We start from the raw sequence: 22,845 nt of genomic DNA, 5'->3' as shown, positions 1-22,845 counted from the left end.
GGTTTGTAGAGCTTCTGGGTTGGTGAATGCATCCATGTGACAGCAGAGTGGCACACCCAGACTTTTATAGGGACAGAAGCTCCTTTGCTTGGGACCCTTCCACACCTTGCCCAGTGTACCTTTTCATCTGGTTATTCATTTTGTATCCTTCATAATAAACTGGCAATAATGAGTAAAATATTTCTCTGAGTTTTGTGAGCTGTTATAGCAAATTACTGAACTTGAGGAATGTGTTGTTGGTAACTTTTGATTTGTAGCCACGTCAGATAGAAGTGTGGGCAACCTGGGGACCCCAAATTTGCAATCAGCATCTGAAATGGGAAGCAGTTTTGTGAGACTGACCCATTAACCTATGGAATCTTCAGTAATCAAGGTAGTTTCAAATTGAATTAGATTGTGGGACACCTAGTTCGTGTCCTCAGAGAATTAAGGAATTGTTTGGTGTGGAAAACCATACATTTGTTGTCAGAAGTGTCCTGAGTAGAGGAATGGGTTTCTCTTTAGCAACAAATTAGAAATTTCCAGTAACTTACTTGGTAGATGTTAAAAATTGAAATATATATGGGGAATGTAGGTTTTTCAGCTCTGAAGTGATTGTGAACATGATTCTAAGAGTAGGAGATAATAGTGGAGAGGTTCTAAGATCAGAAGAGAGGTTAATAAAATATTGCTATTAATATAAAACATGGAAATAAATGTGTTAATGTTAACATTTGATGTTGACTCAGCATCAGAAATAGAATAACAGTGATATCAGATGATAAAATAATTAACATCAAATATTTGTTATAAAGTACTGTTCTAAACATTTACGTTCAGTAACTTTAATCATTACCACAGCCTTACAAGATAAGTCATTTAAAGTTAAATAGTGTGCTCCTAATGACTCAATTAATAATTGATGGAGTTGGGAATTAGGATTTGACCCCAAACACTCTGCAGTTATCTGTGGAAATTCTAAGGATAAAATTACATCATTTGAATCTTGTACCTTTACATATATTAATTAATAAATTAAATTTATTATTTCACTTCTTTTTATTTAAGAAGTATTGCTTTGTTTTGACATTCAACATAGAAATTACATTTTAGAAGTGAAAAATAAATGCATGGAATAAGTTAGGGTAGTTTGTGTTCTTACATGGAGAAGGCAGCACTCTGCTAAGTGGCACATGGGAGGTACAGAAGAAATGGATAGCTAATGTTGTGGAACACAGACTCCAATTGTAGAGATAAGAATGCCCACCAAAGCATTTGGCAGTTAGAAGAGCATCATTTGAATGAAGAGAGTAAAATTGAGGCAACTACTAAAGGAAGAGCTCAGAGTTGCTGAAAACTTACTGGAAAAGTTGAGTCTTTGACAAGCTGGCCTTGAAGATGACGCTACTATTTGGGTTAAGAGCTTTGTAGATAGGAGTTAGACAAAGTCATGTAAAAAATAGGTTAGCTTGGTTGAAACATAGAAGGAGAATGAGAGGTCAGTTAATGAGAGTTAGAGGATTATGGTGAGAATTATCATTGGAGTGTTTGGGAAAGAAGGCAGGGTTTTGTTGTTATGTTTGTATATTGGTTTTGTTTGTTTATAAATTAGATCCTATTATCTAATGGGAAACCACAGTATAACCATATGGCAGTCATCATCAACTATTGGAAAAGCTGCCCATGTGGTGGGGTTAAATTTACTCTCATTCTCCCCATTAAAACTGATTGGTGGGAAGAAGTTACATGAAAACACATTTGTCTTTTGGTACGTTACAGTCAAAAAAAAAAATGGCTTCATTGTCTATAAAAACAGTGGGTGCTTTGGAAATTAGTCACTGGAATTACTTAAATAAATATTAGGTCTCTTTTTGGCAGGGATGTTAGAAGATGAATTTCTGCTGACAGTTGGAGAGTCATTCTGACATCACTTCCAACTTGAGCTTCTGAGAGTCTGTACGAAACGATTAGAAGTGAAACTGGTATTAAGGTTCTTAGCTAGAAGGCTACCAAACTCCACATGTGTGGTGTAGTGAGAATCAACTTGAGGGGAAAATGCAGGAAATATTGCTAGGAAATAACGGATAGGAATTGGGAATGGATTTAGGAGATCAGTGTTGGTGGAATAATGTCTCTAAGGAGCATGGGTTTAGCTAATTAGGAGACAGCAGTATCTTAATGTTGGGGGGAACCATCTGGTGAAAGATGCATGGGCTGAGAGTTAGTGGACCTTGATTTTGGGTGTAGATTGTCCACCATTTTGAGATGATGGGTAAGCCACTTAACTTCACTGAGATTATATACAGTTTGAGCAGTGGACTAGATAATCTCCAATGTGCTTTTTTGCTTAATTTAGTTAAATCAAGAATAAGTTAGGGGATGGGCATCAAGGTTCATTTTATGTCATACTAACCAGTAATTGTGTTTTATTGTCCAAAAAGACATTTTCTTGAGAATTTGATTAGTTTACTAATGAAAAGATTTTAGTTGGGCAGAATAGGAATTTAAAATTTTAAAGTTACCTTTGTTCAAAAGATGAAATCATGCAGAAAGAAGAAAATGGGATCAGCCTGGAAAGTGTTCCCTGTAGTAAGATGTGACAATAGATATCTTTTTTTTTTTTAATGGAAAACAAGTATACAACTGTTTTAAAAGAGCATTTATTATGTATGCAACCATAAGTGTTATGCTCCAAGATCATTTACTTACCTGGATGATCTTGTGAAAACTTCAGATAGTAGGTATGCTGCCTATCTAAAGAAGTGAGGTTTCAGAAGGGCACTACGAACAGGCAGCTGAATCATAGAACATTTGCTGCTGCTTCTGTATTTATCTGTATGCTTCTTTCTGTGGAATTTTTGATTATCTTTTTAAAAAGCTACTTCTCTGTGTAAGAGCTGTACATATTTAATTTAGTTTAAGCCCTCATGTGTGAGTATCTAGGAAACCCAATGATCTGGGGAGGTGTTTGAGAGTGAGGTTAGCGGTGGGGATTCTACCCTTGCTTGACTTTGGACTCTTCATTCATTGGCTGCAGTATTTTATGTCACATGTTGATGTTATAAAATGAAGGTTGTCTTTAAGGCATTTCATGAGAATATGCCTCATCTCTTTTATTTTCATGTCTTGAGGCCCGCACTATTTTAAAATAAAAAAAGGAAAATGAAGAAAAGCCAAAGAAAACTTAAAAATTCATAGTGCTTGAATTTATGTAAGTGGTTTAACCTGAAAAATGTAAAGTTACAGGGAACATGTTTCTTTTTTTTTTCTCTGTCCTGTAGTATTTTTCTAGGATCATATGTATAACTATGTTTAGTGACTATACAAGGAGCTAGTCTGTCATCGACTCTTGTGACTCTGCCATCAGCACCAAGTGAAACTCTGCCTAGTCACCCTTGACCCTTCGTTACCCCAGTAATAGGCTGTTGTTTCTAATTTTAACATCTTTTCTGATTTTAGGCTTTGACTAAATTCTTGAAATGTGTTAATTGGGATCTACCTCAGGAGGCCAAACAGGCATTGGAACTTCTGGGAAAATGGAAGCCAATGGATGTAGAGGACTCTTTGGAGCTGTTATCCTCTCATTATACCAATCCAACAGTGAGGCGTTATGCTGTTGCCCGGTTGCGACAGGCAGATGATGAGGTACATTGTTATTCATTACTCCTCTTTGACTGGAGCCCATGCTGGGACTCCCAGCATGGAGTCCAGTGCGGGGCTTTGAACTCATGACCCTGAGATCAAGACCTGAGCCAAGATCAAGAGTCAGACGCTCAACCGACTGAGCCACCCAGGTGGCCCAGACTGGGGTACATTTTAAAGTAGAGCCTGATTATAGGCTCTATAGCATATCCTTCCCCCGCCCGTGTGTGTGTGTGTGTGTGTGTGTGTGTGTGTGTGTGTGTGAGAGAGCGAGCGAGCGAGAAAGAGGGGTGGTATGGGGAGGGAGGGAGAGAGAGATTTTTAGAAGGGAAGAGGATGTACTAGGTGTGTTTTCAGAAGTAAAATTAAAATATTCCTCCAAGGACTCTTCTGTGAAATGAAAATTTACTTCCTGATCTGTTACATGATAGGACAATCTCTCCCAGGACATTTACCTGGCAGCAGAGCTTGTATTGCTCTGTCTGGAAAAAAGAATTCTAATGAAAAATGGTTTAATGCAGCACCAGCTAGGGAATAATTCAGATCCCCGCTATCAGTCAGTATACAACAAGCCACATTTAATTGCAGCCTTGCAAAGCCCTTGGGGCCTTTAAAGCATAGAGATGCATGGTCATCTTATTCTCCTTCAGACTTCTCCTTTAAACTTTTAGTTGCTGACAATTATATGTATATGTAGATTTCTGAAGGTGGTTTTGAATCCCCTGGAAAGCAAAGACTGCAAACTTTATGCTGGCTATTTATATACCTATAAAGCCACCGGGGAAGGAGGAACACTATGTCGACACAAAGCATTGCTGAAGTTTGAATTTTAGTAATTGCTAATAAGATAGAGTAATCCAACAATTTTTTTTTTACTTATTAATTTTTATAGGGTGGATGTCTTTTCCAAACATAACCTAATAGTTTATGCTAGCCTGCAGGGCTTATGGGATATGGGATAACTCTTCTCAAGCCTTGATATATATAGGAATGTTGATCCCATAGAACAACTAATATTGAAGATCTTTTTAAAAAAATCATTTCGAATTCATAGTGGCAAAACACAGCATTTACTAAGGTCAATAAGGTTGATGTATATTTGTATTTAATTATTGTAAAATGTAAACAATAAATAGTGTAGTGAATGCTCACGTATAATTTACCCATCTTCAGCAGTTGCCAGCTCACAGCTGGTCTTATTTCATCTGTAACAACACTTATTTCCTCTTCTCCATTCCCTATCCTCCACTGGATTATTTGGAGGCAAATCTCAGATATTGTATAATTTTATTGGAATAGGGTGTTTTTCACTTTCCTGTTAAAAAGCAATCCTAAGGGGCACCTGGGTAGCTCAGTTGGTTAAGCGTCTGCCTTTGGCTCAGGTCATGATCCCAGAGTCCTGGGATCGAGCTCCATGTCGGGCTCCCTACTCAGTGGGGAATCTGCTTCTCTCTCTGTCCCTCACCCCACTTGTGTTCTATCTCACTCTCTCTCAAATAAGTAAATAAAATCTTTAAAAAAATAAAAAGCAATCCTAAGCATTGTGATTCAGCATATTATCTTTCTTCCTCATTGTCTTTACTGTATCACAAGTAAAAGTTGAAATGTGGAAATACTGAAATATTTATTTTGAAATTCATTAGAAATTAATTTAAATCATTGATTCTCTATGTTTGACATGAGTCATAGAGTTTAGCTAAAGACCTCTGGGCTGTAGTCAAGACAGCCTCTTGATGTGGGTTCAGAATTTAAATAGAAAAATTTGTAAGTCCTCATTTTTTATTGTCTTACTTCAGTTCCCTCAAAGGCTTATAAACTAAGTATTTGATTGTGGTGATAGCCGTGTTCATGCAGGTACTGAACTGTTTCTAGGCCATTTTATGATTTTTGTTACGATGTAGAGAATAATGATAGAAACATTGTGTACACTTTAAACTGCAAGATATGATAGTTTTTTGAGGTTTTATTTTTTTTTTAAGATTTATTTGAGAGAGAGAGAGAGCGCGAGAGCACGTGGGTGGTGGGAGGGGCAGAGGGAGCAGAAGGAGAGAAGCAGACTCCTGGCTGAGTGGAGCAGGTTGAGGGGCTCGTTGTGGGCCTCGACTTCACGACCCTGAGATCATGACCTGAGCTGAATTCAAGAGTCAGATGCTTAACTGACTGAGCCACCCAGGTGCCCCTTGAGGTTTTAGAGATCTAGATAGCGTAAATAGTATGATGGGTAAGTTATCTCTTGATTTTCCTTTCTCTGAACTTAGTTCAGTAATAAATTGTATATAGTTGGCTAAAAAAAGATCTTTTAATTCTGTTACTGCTGATTCTTCGGATGTATATTGAGATGAATTTTGTCTTTTCTCTGACTCAGTGTACCTATATATATGTCTTTGGGAACACCATATATTATTCTGTTTCCTGTCAAAAAAAATAGTGATAATTGCTGCTTATGTCACTTGATAGCTATGAGGAAAGATTATGTGGGGGCATAGTTTTGAAAACTGTATTCATGCACATATATAGAAAGATTGCACATGTATATTCTGTAATCTTTATACTAAAATCATTTATATTGTTAAAAACGTGCCTTCTTTACTGAACAGTGTAATCTTGGACATTTTCTCATTATCAACACATATATTTGGTTCCATGAAGTCTGGAAACATAGACAAATAAATATCAAGGCAAATGATGTCAAGGGCATGTTTAGTCTGTAAAAACACACTGTGTTTCTAGATTTTATGGACACCTGTAGCTCTACCTTATTCTTTTTAAACAGCAGCATAGTATTTTATTGCAAGTTTAATTTATAATTTATTTAACCAGTCAGCTTCTTTTGATTTATTTGTAATCTTTTGCTGTACTATATTTTAGTGACCAGACCTATGTATATATTTCTCTGTATTGTTGAATAAGTAGCTTATATTGGAATTATTTGGCCAAGAGATACATTCCTTTTACATTTTGCTGATAATCCTCTATAAATCTTTTATTTTGGGACTTGTATCATACTTTAAAAAAAATTGCAGTTGCTTCACTATAACATTAAACATGATTGGACAGATCCTTTCCCTGTTTTTCTTTTTTATAATTTTCTTTATAATTTTTATAGTTTTATTCTTTCCAAGAATTTTAGAATAATTTTTTCATTTTCCTAAAACTCCACCAGAATCTTAAGTGGAATTACATTAAATTTATATATTATGTTACAAAAAATTGACAACTTTATGATATTAAATCTTCCCTCCTGGAGACATGATTTTTGTATTCATTCAAATCTTGATGTTAGAAAAATTTTATATATTTTAAAAATAGGTTTATTCCCTGACAGTTATTGTTAACTGTTATGAACTGCCTCACCCCTTTTATCTCTTACTTCTTTTAGTTAAATGAAAAATTATGTTTTAATATTTATGTTTTATCTAATCACTTTAGTGATTTGTTAGTTTTAATAAATGTTAGGTGGTTTGCTATATTTTGTGGGTATAGCATTGTGCTGTCTGGAAAACAACAGCATACAATATATGCTATATATGGAATCTGTGCTGGTGAATTTCCTAATGTACCAGCCACACATTTGTAAAATAAATTTTACCCAATCTTTGAATACTTTTCTGAATTTAATTTGCTAATATTCTATTTAGGAATTTTTTTAAAAGCTATATTTCTTATTGCTATGTGGCTCAAAAGGAGAGATGCCCCATAGAATTTGAGGAGGAAGCGGCATTTGAGATAGATATTGAAGGACAAGTGGATTTTCACAGTTAGACATGAATTTACATTTTAAGTGGAGAGACCCGTATGAGCAAGGACAAGGAGAATGAAAAGTAGAAGAAAAATAGAAAGTAGTTCACTTTAATAGGAACATAGGATATATGTAGCTAGCTGTTCAGGAAGTAAGATCAGAAACCAGAAACCATGTCTTTCTAACTGTAAATGCCTATGTGAAGAATTACTCTTAATTCAGTAAGAAATGGGAAGTGAGTGATTTTTGACATGGAACTCTGCCTGTGCACTATGAAGCATTCGAACTAACTTGTTATCAGGAGGAATGGTGATCACTATCTAGATAATATTCCATAGCTCTTGGGAAATTTTTACTGAATTGCCTCAGTCGGAAACCTGATTTTCTTTTTCTTTTGTTTTACTTGGAAGCTTATGTCCTTCATGCTTGGAAGAATTTTATGTTTTTCAAGATGTGACTATATAATGAGCAAACAGAGTTTGTACAAATGAAGGAAAGTACACTTTGATTATAGAATATCATGCCAATAAATCAGATAGTAATGAGTGACATAAAAAGAGGAGGGTTTTCTTCTGAATTCAATATAGCCTTTTTAATTTCATGTGTTAAGTCTTCTATAATGGGGAAAACATAACAGGTGGTATATTCAGCAGCATTTTTGAAGATGCATTGGTAAGGAAGGCTAGCAGTGAAACTTAGTTACTTAAACCTCCTGAGAAGGATACTTGTCATTAGATGTATTAATCAACTTTCTGTTATTTAATTCACTTTTTTTCTTAGAAAAAGCATGCCTATTGCTATTAAATGTCATAAGTCTCAAAAGAAGAGATGTTTATTGCTCCAATTAAAAAGAGAACACTATAGAGATGCTTTGATACAGAGTCATTTGTTTTCTCTGGCCACTGACATCGATATATTTGAATATGAATGAATAAGCCTTTTAACCTTTCATTTAATTTTTTTGTGACAAAATCATATTTAATGGTGAAATCTTGTGTATTATTCTTTGTCAGTATTTAGATAATGATAAAAATGTTGACTGTTAATGTAAGAAAAAAGTTATGAAAAAAAGAAATATAGTGTGGTATTAAGTAAAGGAAAATAGGTTTTTGGAAGTGGTCTTTGTCCTTATGATGTATGTAATAAACTGGAGAAGACCAAGAGTAAAGAATTTAGCAAATAAGTACAAATTCTATAGTTGTTACAAATAAGGAAGGAAAGTGTGAGTCCTGAAGTTTTGACAGGGGATCTTATTTGGTTTGTGGGCTTAAAGAGGAGACTGAGATTGAGGTGGTGGTCACCAAGTCTCAACAATTACCTAATTATGAGTTTTGAGGGGCCAACTGGGTGAGTGGCAATGGGAACTCAACAGTAATGATACTTTTAACAAGTGTTTGAGTTTTGTGAATTTCTTCAGTTTGTAATTATTTTTAAAAGTGAGATTTTTGGAGTTTTCTTAATATTCATTGGGAAAGGCCAAGAGAGTATTACATTTATAGAGAGTATGACAGGAAACATTTCTATCCTAAATATTAAACCGAAAGAGTCTTTTTACGTTAAAGGAAAACTCGGAAAAGTAAAAACTACTTTGTTGACACTTTGAGTCCTAATTATCCGTTGTTTGTCAATAGCAGTATGGGAAATTTAGGCTTAGGTATTTGTTTTCTTTAAGCCAGTGTTGCTAGTTGGCAGGAAAGTAAGCTTTTCCCTTAACCAAGAGTGTTAAAATTAAAATGTCTGTTTTATAGGATTTTTTCATTTAATTAGCAATCCAAATTCTCTAAAACCTGAGCTCTCAAGGAAAAAAAAATCCTAACCAGAAAAGCTTATGAAACAGAAGTTCTTTTAGAACTTGAAAATTTGGAGTTTCTTATGAAATTGTAGACGTAAAATGCTGTTATCTGATCTATTGCTGAGAAAAGGATCCTTCTTTAATTCCTTAGTTTTATATGAACCATCTTAATCTTTGTTTTTGTTTTTTGCTTTACTTTTTGGCATTTAGGGGCACCTGGGTGGCTCAGTCTCATAAGTGTCCGCCTTCCGCTCAGGTCATGACCTCAAGGTCCTGGGATCAAGCCCTGAGTCAGGCTCCGGAGCAGGGAGCCTACTACTCCCTCTCCCTCTGCCACTCCCCCTGCTTGTGCTCTCTTGCTCTCTTTCTCTCTCTGTCAAATAAATAAAATCTTTAAAATAAAAAAAATAAACAAGGCATTTATTGGCCATTTACTCTGTGCCAGGCACTGTTCTATGACTTTCTTCTATTAATTGATTCAATCCTCACAACTCATCTCTAAGGTATATATGATTATGTCCATTTTACAGATGAGGACCCAGTGAGGCACCAAGAGCTTAAATAACCTAGTAACTTGCCGAAGGTAACACAGCTGATAAGTGGTAGATGAAACTAAGCTGTTCTCTTGATATTTAGGAATAAATGATGTCTATAATCCTATTGCATTTGTTTTTCTAATATTAGCTTATTTTTTTGTGTGTGTGTTTGTTTTCCAGGATTTGTTGATGTACCTATTACAACTGGTCCAAGCTCTCAAATATGAAAATTTTGATGACATAAAGAATGGATTAGAACCTACCAAGAAGGATAGTCAGGGTTCAGTGTCAGAGAGTGTGTCAAATTCTGGAATAAATTCTGCAGAAATAGATAGGTATGGATATCCAGGGAGGACTTATTTTCAAATCTCCCCCCTTTTCAGACTTCTTTCCTTTTTCCCCAGATGTACCAAACCCTAGTTGGTACTAAGTTCAAAGTTTTACCAATGAATGTGGTATGTATACTCACATAACACAAATTACTATATTGCAGAGCAGTGTTTTGCAAGCTGTGGAGTCACAATACCTGAGTGAAAATCTTCACTCTGCCACTTACTAGCTGTGTAAACTTGTGGAAGGTGCATATTCTCTGTGTGGCCCCAGTTTCTCATCTTAAAAATGGGGATATAATAATAGTAACTGATCTTTGAGGGCTCTTGGAAGATTAAATGAGTTAATATACTAAAGCCTTTAGGATACTGCTCAGTAAGGGCTAGATGCTATTACTGTTCAAGCAAAAATAAAATGAAGGATGGGGCATGTTAGTGGGCTCACTTTATTGTATGTTTTATTGGCCGCTTTTCACCTTTTTAGTAGTTAAAATAAAAAAATAGCATGGTACTTGAATTAAAAGCTGTTAATAATAACAACAATTAAGAACTCATACCTCTGTAGCAGACACTGTGAGGTGGTCCACATACATTAACTCATTTTAATAATCCTCTGAAGTAGGTGTTCATATCCCTAATTCAGAGATGAAGGACTGAACAAGAAGTTAATTGTCCAGAGTCTTCTATCCTGCAAATGGTAGAGTTGACTCCAAAGCCCATGTTGTTTATACTTTGCCATTTTGCTTTTCATAAAGTCTTAAAATTTGAGATAAATGGAACCTTTAGGTGAGAAACCTGAGGCTCAGTAATAAATTTATGTTGTGAAGGTTATGAGATTTGTTAATGACAGATGAGGTCTAGAATTCAGATTTGCTGAATTAGTCCCGTTATTATAATTACCACATGAGCTCAAGATTGTATTTCTGAATTTTTCATTCTGATTATGATACTGCTGTTTTTTTATTTTCTGTTTCATTTGAAGAAGAACTGAAAAATGGGAAAATCATTTTTTTTCTTCTGTGGGCTGCTTTATTTTTTTCTGTTTTTAAGAGAAGAGACCCCCTCCTTACTTTGTCTCCCACCATATGTTAGAGGCCTTCACTCTCCAGTCATGCTTACTTATTTACCTTCTTCCTCCCTTATGCCACCTAGAATATTTTACTAGAAGTCTATTAAGATTTTATGACAAGGTGTAAAATGTAACCCAGTATTTCCCAAATTATGGTCTGCCGGTCACTAGTTTATATGTTTTTTAAAAAGATAAAAAAGAGATGGGATGGTCTTGTGGCCAGATATGTTTGAGAAATGCTGGCTTAAATTAAAATGGGCTTTAAAAAAACACTACAGTACTTATCAAAAACCTGTAATATACCAGCTTGCACAAAAATCTTCCAAGAGGCTGTTACCCGTATTTTTTAATTGTAGGCTTTTTCTAGGACATAATGTGACTCTAGTGTTGCACAGAACATGCTTTAGAAGTGATGCTTTAACCAGACAAAACTGAGGTGAACTGTGCTAAAAAATGTATATCTTCTCTTACAGACAGAATATTTTACGTATCAGTGATATCTCCTTTATTTTTTCAGCTCCCAAATTATAACCAGCCCTCTTCCTCCAGTGTCTTCCCCTCCTCCTGCAGCTAAAACAAAGGACAGTTCAGACGGTGAAAATCTAGAGGTGAGTACAAAGCTTTTCAAGTTTTTACAGGAGCTATTTTACCAGATGAACATTTTATGTTGGTCTTTAAAACATTGATTTTGATTAATAAACAAAATATTACAACTTTATTAAATAACTTGTTATATGATGCATGTTTATGACTTTTCCTCTCAGCAAAAAGTGCCAGATAATCTTCAATTCAAGACATTTTATTGGTGCTTTGGGCATATAAATGGATTAATACGCAATATGAAAATAAACTGGGCTTAAATATTTTATTAAGGAAACTCAGACTATTTATTGTTAACATATTTAGGACCATTACTGTAGTTGTCGGTGTTTGTGATTACATTCTAGAAATGTATGACTTTGATACTAGGGATTATATACTAAGTAGCTGTTTTTAACTCATACAGAAAAATTAAGTGAAATCTTTCTAAATAATTAGACTGATTTTTGAGTTAAAACAGGCCAAATAGGCTACTGCTACTCTGAGAGGTACATTTGGAAGTACATTTGCAGAAACTGATGTAGTATGTTCTTGAATTTCTCCCTAAGACTTCTAATTTGAGAACCTTTCACACCTCTCATGTTGAAAACAAATAATACATGCTTTGATACTAGAAAGTAAAGTTGATTTTAAAAAATGTGTATACACGCACACACACACACATTGCTTTTAGTCAAATTTTAGCAGTTAATGTTGATGACTGAATGACTCTTGCTTTTATCATTAACTATTAATCAGAGTTTGATATCTGCCTACCTTTTGATATAAGAGAAAATACTGAAAAAAGAATTTTAAATTACAGGATCATAGAATCCTTAAGGGAGCCCTTTAAGAAAGCATTCAGCTCCAGTTTAATTGTTTTGCCTTGTCAAATCTAAGATACAGATATACTGATTCAGTAATTCATTCTTTCACACATATGTTTTGAGCTCTTATTATGTGCCAGAAATATTCAAGATGCTGGAGGTAGAGAACAAAATGGTCAAAATCTTTGTCTTCACGGAGCTTACATCCTAGTGTTTGTGCTGATGGTAGTCAATAATATTTATATATAGTAGAAGAGATAATGATATCTACTTTCTAAGGAGAAAAATAAATCAGAGAAGGGTGATAGAGGGGGTGTTGGATAGGGTTAGACAATTGCAATTTTGAAAAGTGGTCAGGGAAGGCCTCCCTGGAAAAGTGACATCTTTTGTAAAGGTGATACAGGCGAGGGAATAACCGTGTAAGTGGTCTGGGGAGAGGAGTGTATCAGGCAGAGGGAACAGCAAATATAGAGGCTTGAGGACCAGAGCTTAAGTGTGAGGAACAGCAGAGGATGCCTCGCTCTGGGGAGTGAGCGGAAGGGAGTATGGTAAAAGAATGAGTCAGAGAAAGAGCAGGAGTCAAGCAGGGTTTTGGAGGCCATGTTATCAAATGACTTTTACTTGCAAGCTATTGAAATAATCCAGGTGAGACTTGTTGGTGGCTTCAACTAGGGTAGTTTACACTGAAGATTGTTTAAAGTGATTGGATTCCAAATGTTATATTCAGAATACAGTTTTACACACTATGACTCAGAACTTTTAGACTAAAAATAAAAATAGTTTTTATATATTTCTGATATTTCTCTTGTGACTGTTGAGCCTGTTATTATTACTCAGTGATTAAGCCATTTTGTCTTTTCTCAGCTGAATAGTTCTATAAATAGTTTAGGTAATTCAAGCTATCTCAGAAAGCACTGGGACTCATTTTGAGTATTTTTTTCCGCCTCCCCCTTCCTCCACTGCCCCCAGGAGAGTAATAATAATACTGTACCAGCAGTCATCACCTTTAAGAGACCTGTAAACAGTTCAGTGTTTGGAGATGTCAGGGTGCATCTGACCAAGCTGAAATTCCCCCGCTTATCACTGCAGATACCAATATTCTTGTCTCCTCTCTGACACCTGAGGATTGTCTCACTTTCTTCCCCTTTCCTTTCCCTGTTCTTGGAGTTTTAGGAAACCACTATGCATCTGTGGCCAAGCATTAGAAAGAAGATAGACACTCGAGTCTCATTGCTCAAATATGGTCATTTTCCATAAATTCCTTGGATTTTTGAAAAGAAGATATATTCCCCAATTGTTGGGTACACCATTGTATGTATGTCACTAGGGCAAGCTCATTCATTGTGTTAATGAACCCTTTCCTGATATTTTTCTGTGCTTGATCTCTTAAGAATTAGGGTAAAATTCCCCCTGTATGATGGTGGAATTGTCAGTTTCTCCTTCTTTTTCTGTTGATGTTTGCTTTAAATATTTTGAAACTATTAAGTGCATTCAAGTAAATTGAATCTTTTATCACTGTTTATTAGTAACCTTCATTATGTTGAGTCATATTTTTTTCTTTAAAGTCGGTTTTGTCTGATAGTAATAGAATTTTGTCTTGGTTAGTATTCACTGGTATACCTTATATTTAGGTTTATCTCTGGAAAACATCATATAGCTAGATTACGTTTTTTAATACAACTTAACACTATTGTCTTTTAACTGGAACTTTTCCCCCATTTTTATTGTGATTAGAGCTATACTTGGATTGATTTCATCATCATAAGTGGTACTTTCTATTCTTATATATTTTTCCTTTGCCTGTATTTGGCTGGATCCCCTCCCTATCCTTTGTCTCTCTCCTCAGGTTGGAGGTTATATTGTCTCTATCCGTTCTTTTACTGGCTATGCTAGGCATTTTAACATCCATCCTTTAAGTTTGGCATAAGAAGTATTATCCTTCTCCAAAACAGTATACCTCTTTACTTGTATGTCACTTTTACCCAGTGACTTAATTTAACTCCCTAATTAGATAGTAATTATTATTGTATACAATCAGTAACTATTTAGAGGTATTTACCATTTCTTTTTATATCTCTGACCTTCAATATGAGATCATTTTCTTTTTTCCTAAAGCACATTTTTTTCTTTTGTTTTGAAATTTTAAAAATTGCTCACCCAAATTGAGTTTAAAAATTTATAGTACAGGTTTCTTGTTTCACATGTTTTTTATTTTTATTTTTTAAAAGATTTTATTTATTTATTAGAGTGAAAGAGAGAGCATGAGTAGGGGGGAGAGGCAAAGGGAGAGGGAGAAACAGATTCCCTGCTGTGTGGGTAGCCCGATGTGGGGTTCAGTCCCAGGACCCTGAGATCATGACCTGAGGTAAAGTCAGATGCTCAACTGACTGAACCACCCAGGCGCCCCTCCAAATGTTTTTAAATTTAATTCTTCCCTGTCTATGCTCTGTAAATAGCTCTTTAGTGAAAAAGAAAGTATCAAATGCAATCTGTATTTTCTATTTAAATATATATAATATATAAAAAATTATATAAAAGCGTAATATCCTTCTCATAAAGTCAAAGATAAACTTTAGGCTTAGCTTCTACCTGTTAAATTCATGGATTCATTATTATGGCTTTCTGATTGAGGCATTTCCCTACTGGGTTTTTAAATGTTGCACATTTAAAAATCTAGTGCTAAGGCTTTAGCTCTAAAAATAAGAGATAAGATTCTTGCCACTTCTGAAAGCACTGGTATATCTGCTTTGTGATAACAACCTTTTATTACTTTAGCTTACTTTCTGAGATACCCTCACCACATAGAATCTTCTAATCCATCAATCTCTACCCCTTTCTTTGTTCATCAACCCCCTTCAGTATTTGTTTTCCTCTGAATATAGCTTTAATCCCATGGCTCAGCATTATAATCATTCTTTTATTAGTACTTTCAGTTCCCCTGGTAAAATCTCTACCCTTGATAAGCCTAATTAATTACCTAATTGCTCTATGCCTGAATATTGCTGAAGAAAAGCAGGTAGCCTATCACGTTGGCATCACTGTGAATTCATGAGCACCGACACCAGGCAGACACAACACTGTCTGCCATCTTACATTTCTCTGGGTGGGCTGCTCTTCCTGCTCTGCAGTGGCTCTTTCATACTTTTTCTGTTCTGTTCTTCATGCCCTGCTTCATACTTAGTGGAAACAAATAGAAGTCACTAGGTAAGAATGGTCTCAATTTCCCATCACCAGATTTACAGAGGTGAATCCTTTTTCATTCTGGCCTTCTGTTTTCTTATACAGAAGAAATATTAACTCCCTTCAAAGATATGTTCTCTTCCTGGTAGAAATACTCAACTGTGTCAGTATCTCCCATCTGAAAAATTCAGAAATGAAACAAAACAAAACAAAAATTCTCCCTTGACACCACATCCTTTGAAACAGCACTTTATCTTCTTATTTGCCTTTAAATAAGATTAGGCTTCTAAAAGGAGTTGTTTGTACATACTGACTCTTCTTCATTTTTTGTCCCCCCAGTCTTTAATCCACATCATTCTGGCCTTTGCTTCCCATTGTCAACTCAAAACTTACCTTGCTAAAGTAGAAAATAACTTTAATGTTTATGATTATGTATACTTCTCAGTTCTTGTTTGCAGTATTCAGCAAAGTAAATGGCTTCCTTCTTGAAGGACTCTTCTCATGGTTTAGATGTTACCGTACGACCTGTGTTTTCCTCTCCTGCTCTCTGGCTGTGCCTTCTCAGTTTCCTTTGTCAGCACTTTCTCTATGGCCTGACATCTTAATGTTCCTCAAGGTCCTCTTCCCTATTCTCAATTTATACTCTTGCCCCAGGCTCTACTGATAAACTCAAATTTATATGTCTCGCGCATTTCTCTCATCTGAGTTCTAAATTCATATATCCAAAGCCCTATTGATCTCCATTGTATATCTGACAGGCATTTCAAAGTTAATATTTCAAAATACAATTCTCTCCCCACACTCCGGCCTGTTCCTCAGTTGGAATTTCCATCTGTGCCGTAGCAAATCAACCCATTTGCTAAATCCATAAATTTGGGAGTTACTGGCAATTCCTTTCTTTCCTTCTTCCCTCCTTTCCATCAGCAAGTCTTATTAATTATACTTCCCAAATGTTTTAAAAATCTGTCTATTTCTCTCTGTCTCTGCTCCTATGGTTCACTCTTACACTCCTGTAATAGCCTCCTAACTGATCTCAGGCCTCTACTTCTCAGAGCAGCTGGAGTCATTTTCATAAAATGGAAATCAGATCATCTCACTCCCCTGCTTGAGATCTTTTGTGCAGTATCCATTGCTTTGCAAACAAAATCCATATGCAATAGTGTGACCTTAAAGGTCTTGCACAATTGGGCTTTGCCTACCTTTTTAGCCTCCTTTACTTTCATGTTCACCGAATTTTAGGTATGCTCGGCCTTTTTAAAATTTCTTGAACAGTCAAGTTTAGGGCCTCTGTCCATAGTGTCATTTTGGTCTTGCCTGATATCATATCCCCATTGCTGCCTTTTGTGACCTCCTGATCTAAAATATTTCTGTGAATTTCTTTGATGTCTCTCTTCTCCACTACACGTTAAACTTCAGTAGGACAAGTAACTCTTGTGAACCATGGTGTCGTTAGTCTCTTATATATTGCCTAATTTAAAATAAATATTGGACGGAAGGATGGAGGGAGAGATGGATGTGTAAAAATATGATCTGTGACAAGAGATACATAGATGAAAACTGATAGACAAATGTAGACTGTCTTCTTTTCCCCCTTGTTAAAGCAGATGGTAATAAATATACATTTCTTTTAATTCTTTCAGCAAGATCTCTGCACCTTCTTGATATCAAGAGCCTGCAAAAACTCAACACTGGCTAACTATTTATACTGGTATGTGAAATAGCTTTCTTTTTGTTTTCTGATTACTGGTTAGGACTATTTTTCCCCATACTATAAACGTAAAGGCAATTTAAAATAGGGGATGAGAAGTCCTCAAAAGCCTAAATGTAGTATTTACATCTGCCTAGCTGTATTTCTTTACAACTGTGTGCATGGAAATACTTGTTAGCACTACTGTTTCTCTTCCCTTCACTGACTTTCCGGGATCTAAGATAAAACTGGGGAAGGTAATAGGTTTTGCAGTTGATATCTATTTGCCTCTTATGCTATTTAAGTAGTGTTAGTATGATTCCTCACAATCCTTCAGGAGTGTGTATTTTCACATCATTTACCACAGCATTGGAATCACGCAAAAAGAGGAAGCTGGAATTTGAAGGTACTTCTCTCATGGATGAGGAAACTGAGGCAGAGGCAAACTTGGTGGCACCTCAGTTAGAATTAGATCGTTTATTTAGCACTTTGCTATTTACAGAATCCTTTTAATGACCATTTCTCCCTTGTCCCCATGAAGATAAATGGGGCAAATAGAAGTATCTCTGTTTTACATGAGACAGGTTTCCTGAGTGAGGTGAAGGGAAGAGCAGCTAAGGCCATAGAAAGGCTGACTGACTTCCTGAGACGCAAGGAGTATGAAGCCTGGCTCTCTGTCTGTATCCGTCACAGAATATTTAGGTGTAAAGGACAAGTAGCTTAAGCCGCAATGAACAATATTTTGGTTCAATAAAAGAAAGCACTAGGATTAAACACTAGACAAGAGAGCCTTCTCCAGTTTTGTAGAGCAAACAAAGGGCTGAGCCAGCTGGGCAAACCCTACCTGAAGCCTCTGTACGTTCAGAAACATTTTTAAACTTATTGACATACTTGATAGTATTTAACTGTGGAAATTGTTTCTGATCTAAAATACTGCCTGATTTATTGGGTTTACTTAAGCAATAGAAATGAATTGCTATCCATTCCAAAAGCTCATTATTTTTGAAGTACAATGAGGCATTTTGCTTTCCATGAAGAAATTAAAGTACTGTCTTGTTTTAGACTGAGTTTGGAAAACTGTCCTGTAGGTCAAATCAATCGTTAATTTCATTCTCCCACTCTCCAAACTTAACAGTTTTCTGAACACTGCCCTTGTAGCCAAGAAATATGCAACTAAACCAGAGAGGTTCTTTAACAAACACAGCTGTCTGTTAATGTACATATGCAGTAAATAATTGTTTAGTTTCAACCTTTATGGTTCCCTTTACAGTGAAGAAAAACTGCTATCAACAATCTTAACTAAATCTGTCATTTTTTCCCCCTACTGCTTTGGAACCTGTAATTTTTTTTTCCTGTTGGTCCTAGTAATAGAAAGAAAAATACCTCTTTATTTTTATTTTAGCAGTTTAATATAATATTCATAAAACTACATTTCTCTCACCGTAAATGTTAGTATGTCCTTGAAAAATACCCACAGAATGTTTTGGCTAGTTGTTAATCACTCTTTTTACTTTGAAAAGTTTACTTGGCAGTTCTCATAATACCAAATAGCTACTATTTCGTTTTAATGTAATCTCTTGCTTCTTAATGTTCTCCATATTCCAATCTGAATTCTTAAGTGTATATCTATTCACTGGTGTTATGGAAAATTTCTTCATGAACATCTAAGTAAATATTTAAAAGGAAATAAAAAAAATACAGCACTCAGCATGTTGCTGAGTTTCGGGGTAAGCTTCTTAGGTATTTTAAAATTAAGATCTTATATGTTTTTTAAATCATTTACTGAGAATTCCTTTATAGGTATTTTTATTTTCTTGCAGTATTCATGAAAAGTTTTCTCTGGCTCAGAATTTATAGTCTAGAGTAATCACTGTTGTGAGAGCTATGTGTGCATATACTGATTATGTGGTGTTTTGAAATTATGTATTCTTCGGATTTGACTATAGACCAGATTTCATTGTAAAATCTGAAACTAGTTGTGATAGAACCCTTGATTTCTTATTTCAAGTAGGAAGAGTTTTCAAACCATTCTAAAAGCAGCTAAACAGTAGGACACCCATTAGATGAGCAATTTCCAGCAAGGCAACAGTTTTCCATTCAGAAAGAGTGCTTTGTTTTCCTCCATAGATAATAAACAAAGTGCAGCTCCAACTCCCAGTCTTATAAGCATTCCATCAAACTTAGATTTGATTTGTGTTTTCCTGCTATATCTCTGATTCATTGAAGCAATAGCATGTGCTATGTCTGCTCCTTCTCTGAGGAGTAATTGTTTTTCCTGTATTTACAGTCTGCATATTACATTTTCAGAAATACTCATGGGGAGAAAAAAGCTGTTGATGTGGGCTTCTGATGTTGGTAGACACTGCTTTTGTGATTGTCGGGTGAAAATATGGAAAATAATTTCAGTAGTTGGCTTAAAATGATCATTCACTTCCTTTGAACATGGACAGAGTAGTATAAAAATATTAAATGTAACAATTTAAAGTCCTCTCACTCTAAGCGTACTCTTATTTTAACAAATGTATTAAAATAAAAATTTTAATTGATTGTGCTATTTCCTTCCAAATCTTTTGAATTTCTTTTTTTATTTGTTCCCTTTCCAGTGATTTAAATGGGATTCCTGCTATGGCTGAATCCTTAGGGGCCTATAGGAGTGCAGACAATCCTTTTAAAATGAGTAGTGTCAACCTTTTAAGCCACAGAGGGGAGTTATAGTCTCCAGTCTGTAAAGTGTTGGGCGTCAGGATCTGTAAATCGTTCCAGTTTTTTATTTTATAGCTATTTCAGTATGTTGAAATTGAAAGTAAACTTTGGATGCTTTGACATGTTTTTCTATAACTTTTAAGACCTTTCAAGGTAATAAAGGTTACTTACCCCACAAAACAAAATTGCTGGGAAGCAGGTAGCCCACTGATGTCATCTTACAATGGGTACCTGGACAGTTTTGTCTGCATTTCTACTTGAAGATGATAGGTTTCAAGGGAATACCTTAGAGTGCTTTGTAGAATCTACTTACTGCTGTGAACTGAGAATTCAGAAATGATTCAAATCTAGTCTTGATCTAAATTTGGCCTTCATATTTGGAGATGATGTTGTCATTTGCATTTTAGATGGACTTTTTGCAGCAGAACTTCGGTTTGGAAGATTTTTTTGACCTTTATCATGAGCATCAGTGTAGACCCTCAGTCACAGGAAATAGCTGTGACCATTGTGTTTACTTGGTGGTCAGGGAGATCTGAACAAAAGCAGGGGAGCCTACATGTTCTGGTCATCTGTATTACTCATTTAGAAATGAATTTCTATGTAAACACACAGAAAAAGACAATATACTAAGGTAATGGAGATAGTCAAGGACTTTAAAGGATGGAAAGGTCTGAAGAGGATTTGAAAAGGACTGTATATTGACAGTTTTATAGTTTAGAATCACTGTCTATTTAACATTCCTGGGTGGTATCCTGAAATGACCAAACATTCTGGAATACTGCCAATAGGAAATAAGAGTTTCTCTTAACTTACTTATCTAGAATAGAGTTGTCCCGTGAAACTTTCTGCAGTGATGGAAATTATCCATAATGTTGCACATATGGCTACTGAGCACCTGAAATGTAGAATGTGTGAGTGAAAAACTGAATTTTTAATTTTTATTTAATTTAATTAATTTTATTTTAAAATTAGTCATATGTATCCTGTGGCTCTAGAAGGCTGGCTTGCTTGCTTGCTTTCTTCCCTTTTTTTTTTTTTTTTTTTTTAAGAGAGGGAGAGGAAGAGAGAGAATCTTAAGCAGGCTTCATGCCCAGTGTAGAGCCCAATGCAGGACTTGATCTCACAACCCTGAGTTCATGACCTGAGCCGAAATCAAGAGGTGGATGCTTAACCAGTTGAGCCACCCAGGCGCCACTCTAGAAGGCTTTCTTGATTGAAGATTCAAGAGGGCCTTCTTGAAATTTTGGCTTCGAACTCCTGTTGGGAACATGATACGGTGGAAATAGTGTCATGGTTTAGTTCTTCATTTCACTTTACAGAGAATTCTAGGTTATATAATTCTAGGACTTTAAACAGCTGCTAGTATCAAGGTAAACCATTGTACTAGAAGGCAGGAGAAGAAGGCTTTTACTTTTATGAGCCCTTAAAATATTTCTGTGTATAAGACTATTATGGGTATGTCAGGGGCTACTGAAAAGTTTTAAGATGTGGTCTGTGGCATCAGTTTCTCTGTAACCTATGAAGGGAACTAAGAGTTAAACACATGAAACAGTTTGGTAACATCAGCACAAGTTGTCTGAGAGGCTAGGCCTATTCTCGGAAGTCAGAGAAGGAGGGACTTGTCAGGGTCTATGAAGACTCCCTGGAAGAGAGAAAATGTGTCCTGGTCTTGAAGGGTGAGTAGAATATGGAAAGATGGAGATGGGAAGGTATTTCTGGACATTACTGCAACCTGAGCAGAAGTACCAAGTGGATGCACATACTAGGAGTAGTTAGGGGACTGACCTGACTGCAGTGTGCATGCGTAAATTGAGGATAGTGGAAGTTTGAACCTGATGCTGGGCCCACAAAATCTGTGTTAAACTGGTAGATAAGAGAGAACCATTGGTGTTTTTGTTAATAGAGGTGGGACATTATGAAGATAGTTTAAAGGAAAAAAAATTTAGGATGATTATATTGAACAACAGTGGGTTTCTTTTTAGAGCTGGAGAGGCCAGAGGAGAGGTATCTGCTGGCTAGCTAGTAGTACAGAACCATGGTAAGAGGCATTTTATAGGACAAAAAAATCAAGAGTCTGGTGACAGATTGAGTACCAATGTTTGAAGAAGGGGAATGAGAGCTCACGTGGACTGCGAAGTAAACACAAAGTGCCAGTGATGATTTTAGGTAGAGCATATGTTCTCTGGTCTGGCTACCGTCTCACCTCTCTTTTTTTGTATTCAGGTGATTCAAACATTGGTTTCCTGACTGATTTTTGAGAAAACTTGAGTTTGCAAACCCCACTACAACAGAATTCACAGCCCAAATGACTGGAATATTGGTAGATTCAAGAGAGATAGAAAATAACTCATTTAATTGATAAGTTCAGTTTTACACATGTTCCCTTAAAAATGACAGTGTCTTGGGAAGGGGGCCTGCTGCTTGAAAATTAGGGTGGATGAATGTAAAAGGACATGTAAAGAAATGCAAAATCAGACTTTTGGTCTGATAAAAAGGATATATGTATTCATATTTGAGAATTAGCATTGAGATAATGGCTAGATCTATGAGATTTGAGTCATTCATTCATTCATAATACTGGTGAGTATTATGAGCCAGGCCTGGAAGTGCTGAGGGTATAGTGTAAACAAGACAGGTAAGCTTTCTGCTCTCATGACCTTCACCTTCTCCTGGCAGACTGCACTTTTTCCTGGAAATAATATAAAAGAAAATAAGTGGCTGTGACTTGAGATTTGAAAAACACTATCAGATTAGGGAGTTGGAAAGTTTCATGTGATTTTTAA

At 35.7% G+C, this 22,845-nt stretch overlaps 1 protein-coding gene across 1 annotated transcript in view; it reads left to right on the top strand.

Moving 5' to 3' along the window:
- Window positions 1–22,845, top strand: part of PIK3C3 (phosphatidylinositol 3-kinase catalytic subunit type 3) — a 135,671-nt gene that overhangs the window by 48,696 nt on the left and 64,130 nt on the right. Inside the window, exons 10-13 of the mRNA XM_028098370.2 lie at window positions 3,439–3,624; window positions 9,869–10,023; window positions 11,604–11,694; window positions 17,313–17,380. Coding sequence (XP_027954171.1) covers window positions 3,439–3,624; window positions 9,869–10,023; window positions 11,604–11,694; window positions 17,313–17,380 — 500 coding nt within the window. The remainder of the gene's footprint in view (window positions 1–3,438; window positions 3,625–9,868; window positions 10,024–11,603; window positions 11,695–17,312; window positions 17,381–22,845) is intronic.

This window comes from Eumetopias jubatus, unplaced genomic scaffold (assembly GCF_037043125.1).
Source record: "Eumetopias jubatus isolate StellerSeaLion01/CBP00866 unplaced genomic scaffold, mEumJub1_p1.0 scaffold_16, whole genome shotgun sequence".
In the NCBI taxonomy this organism is placed as follows: domain Eukaryota; kingdom Metazoa; phylum Chordata; class Mammalia; order Carnivora; family Otariidae; genus Eumetopias; species Eumetopias jubatus.
This window is presented reverse-complemented; position numbering and strand designations above follow the sequence as displayed.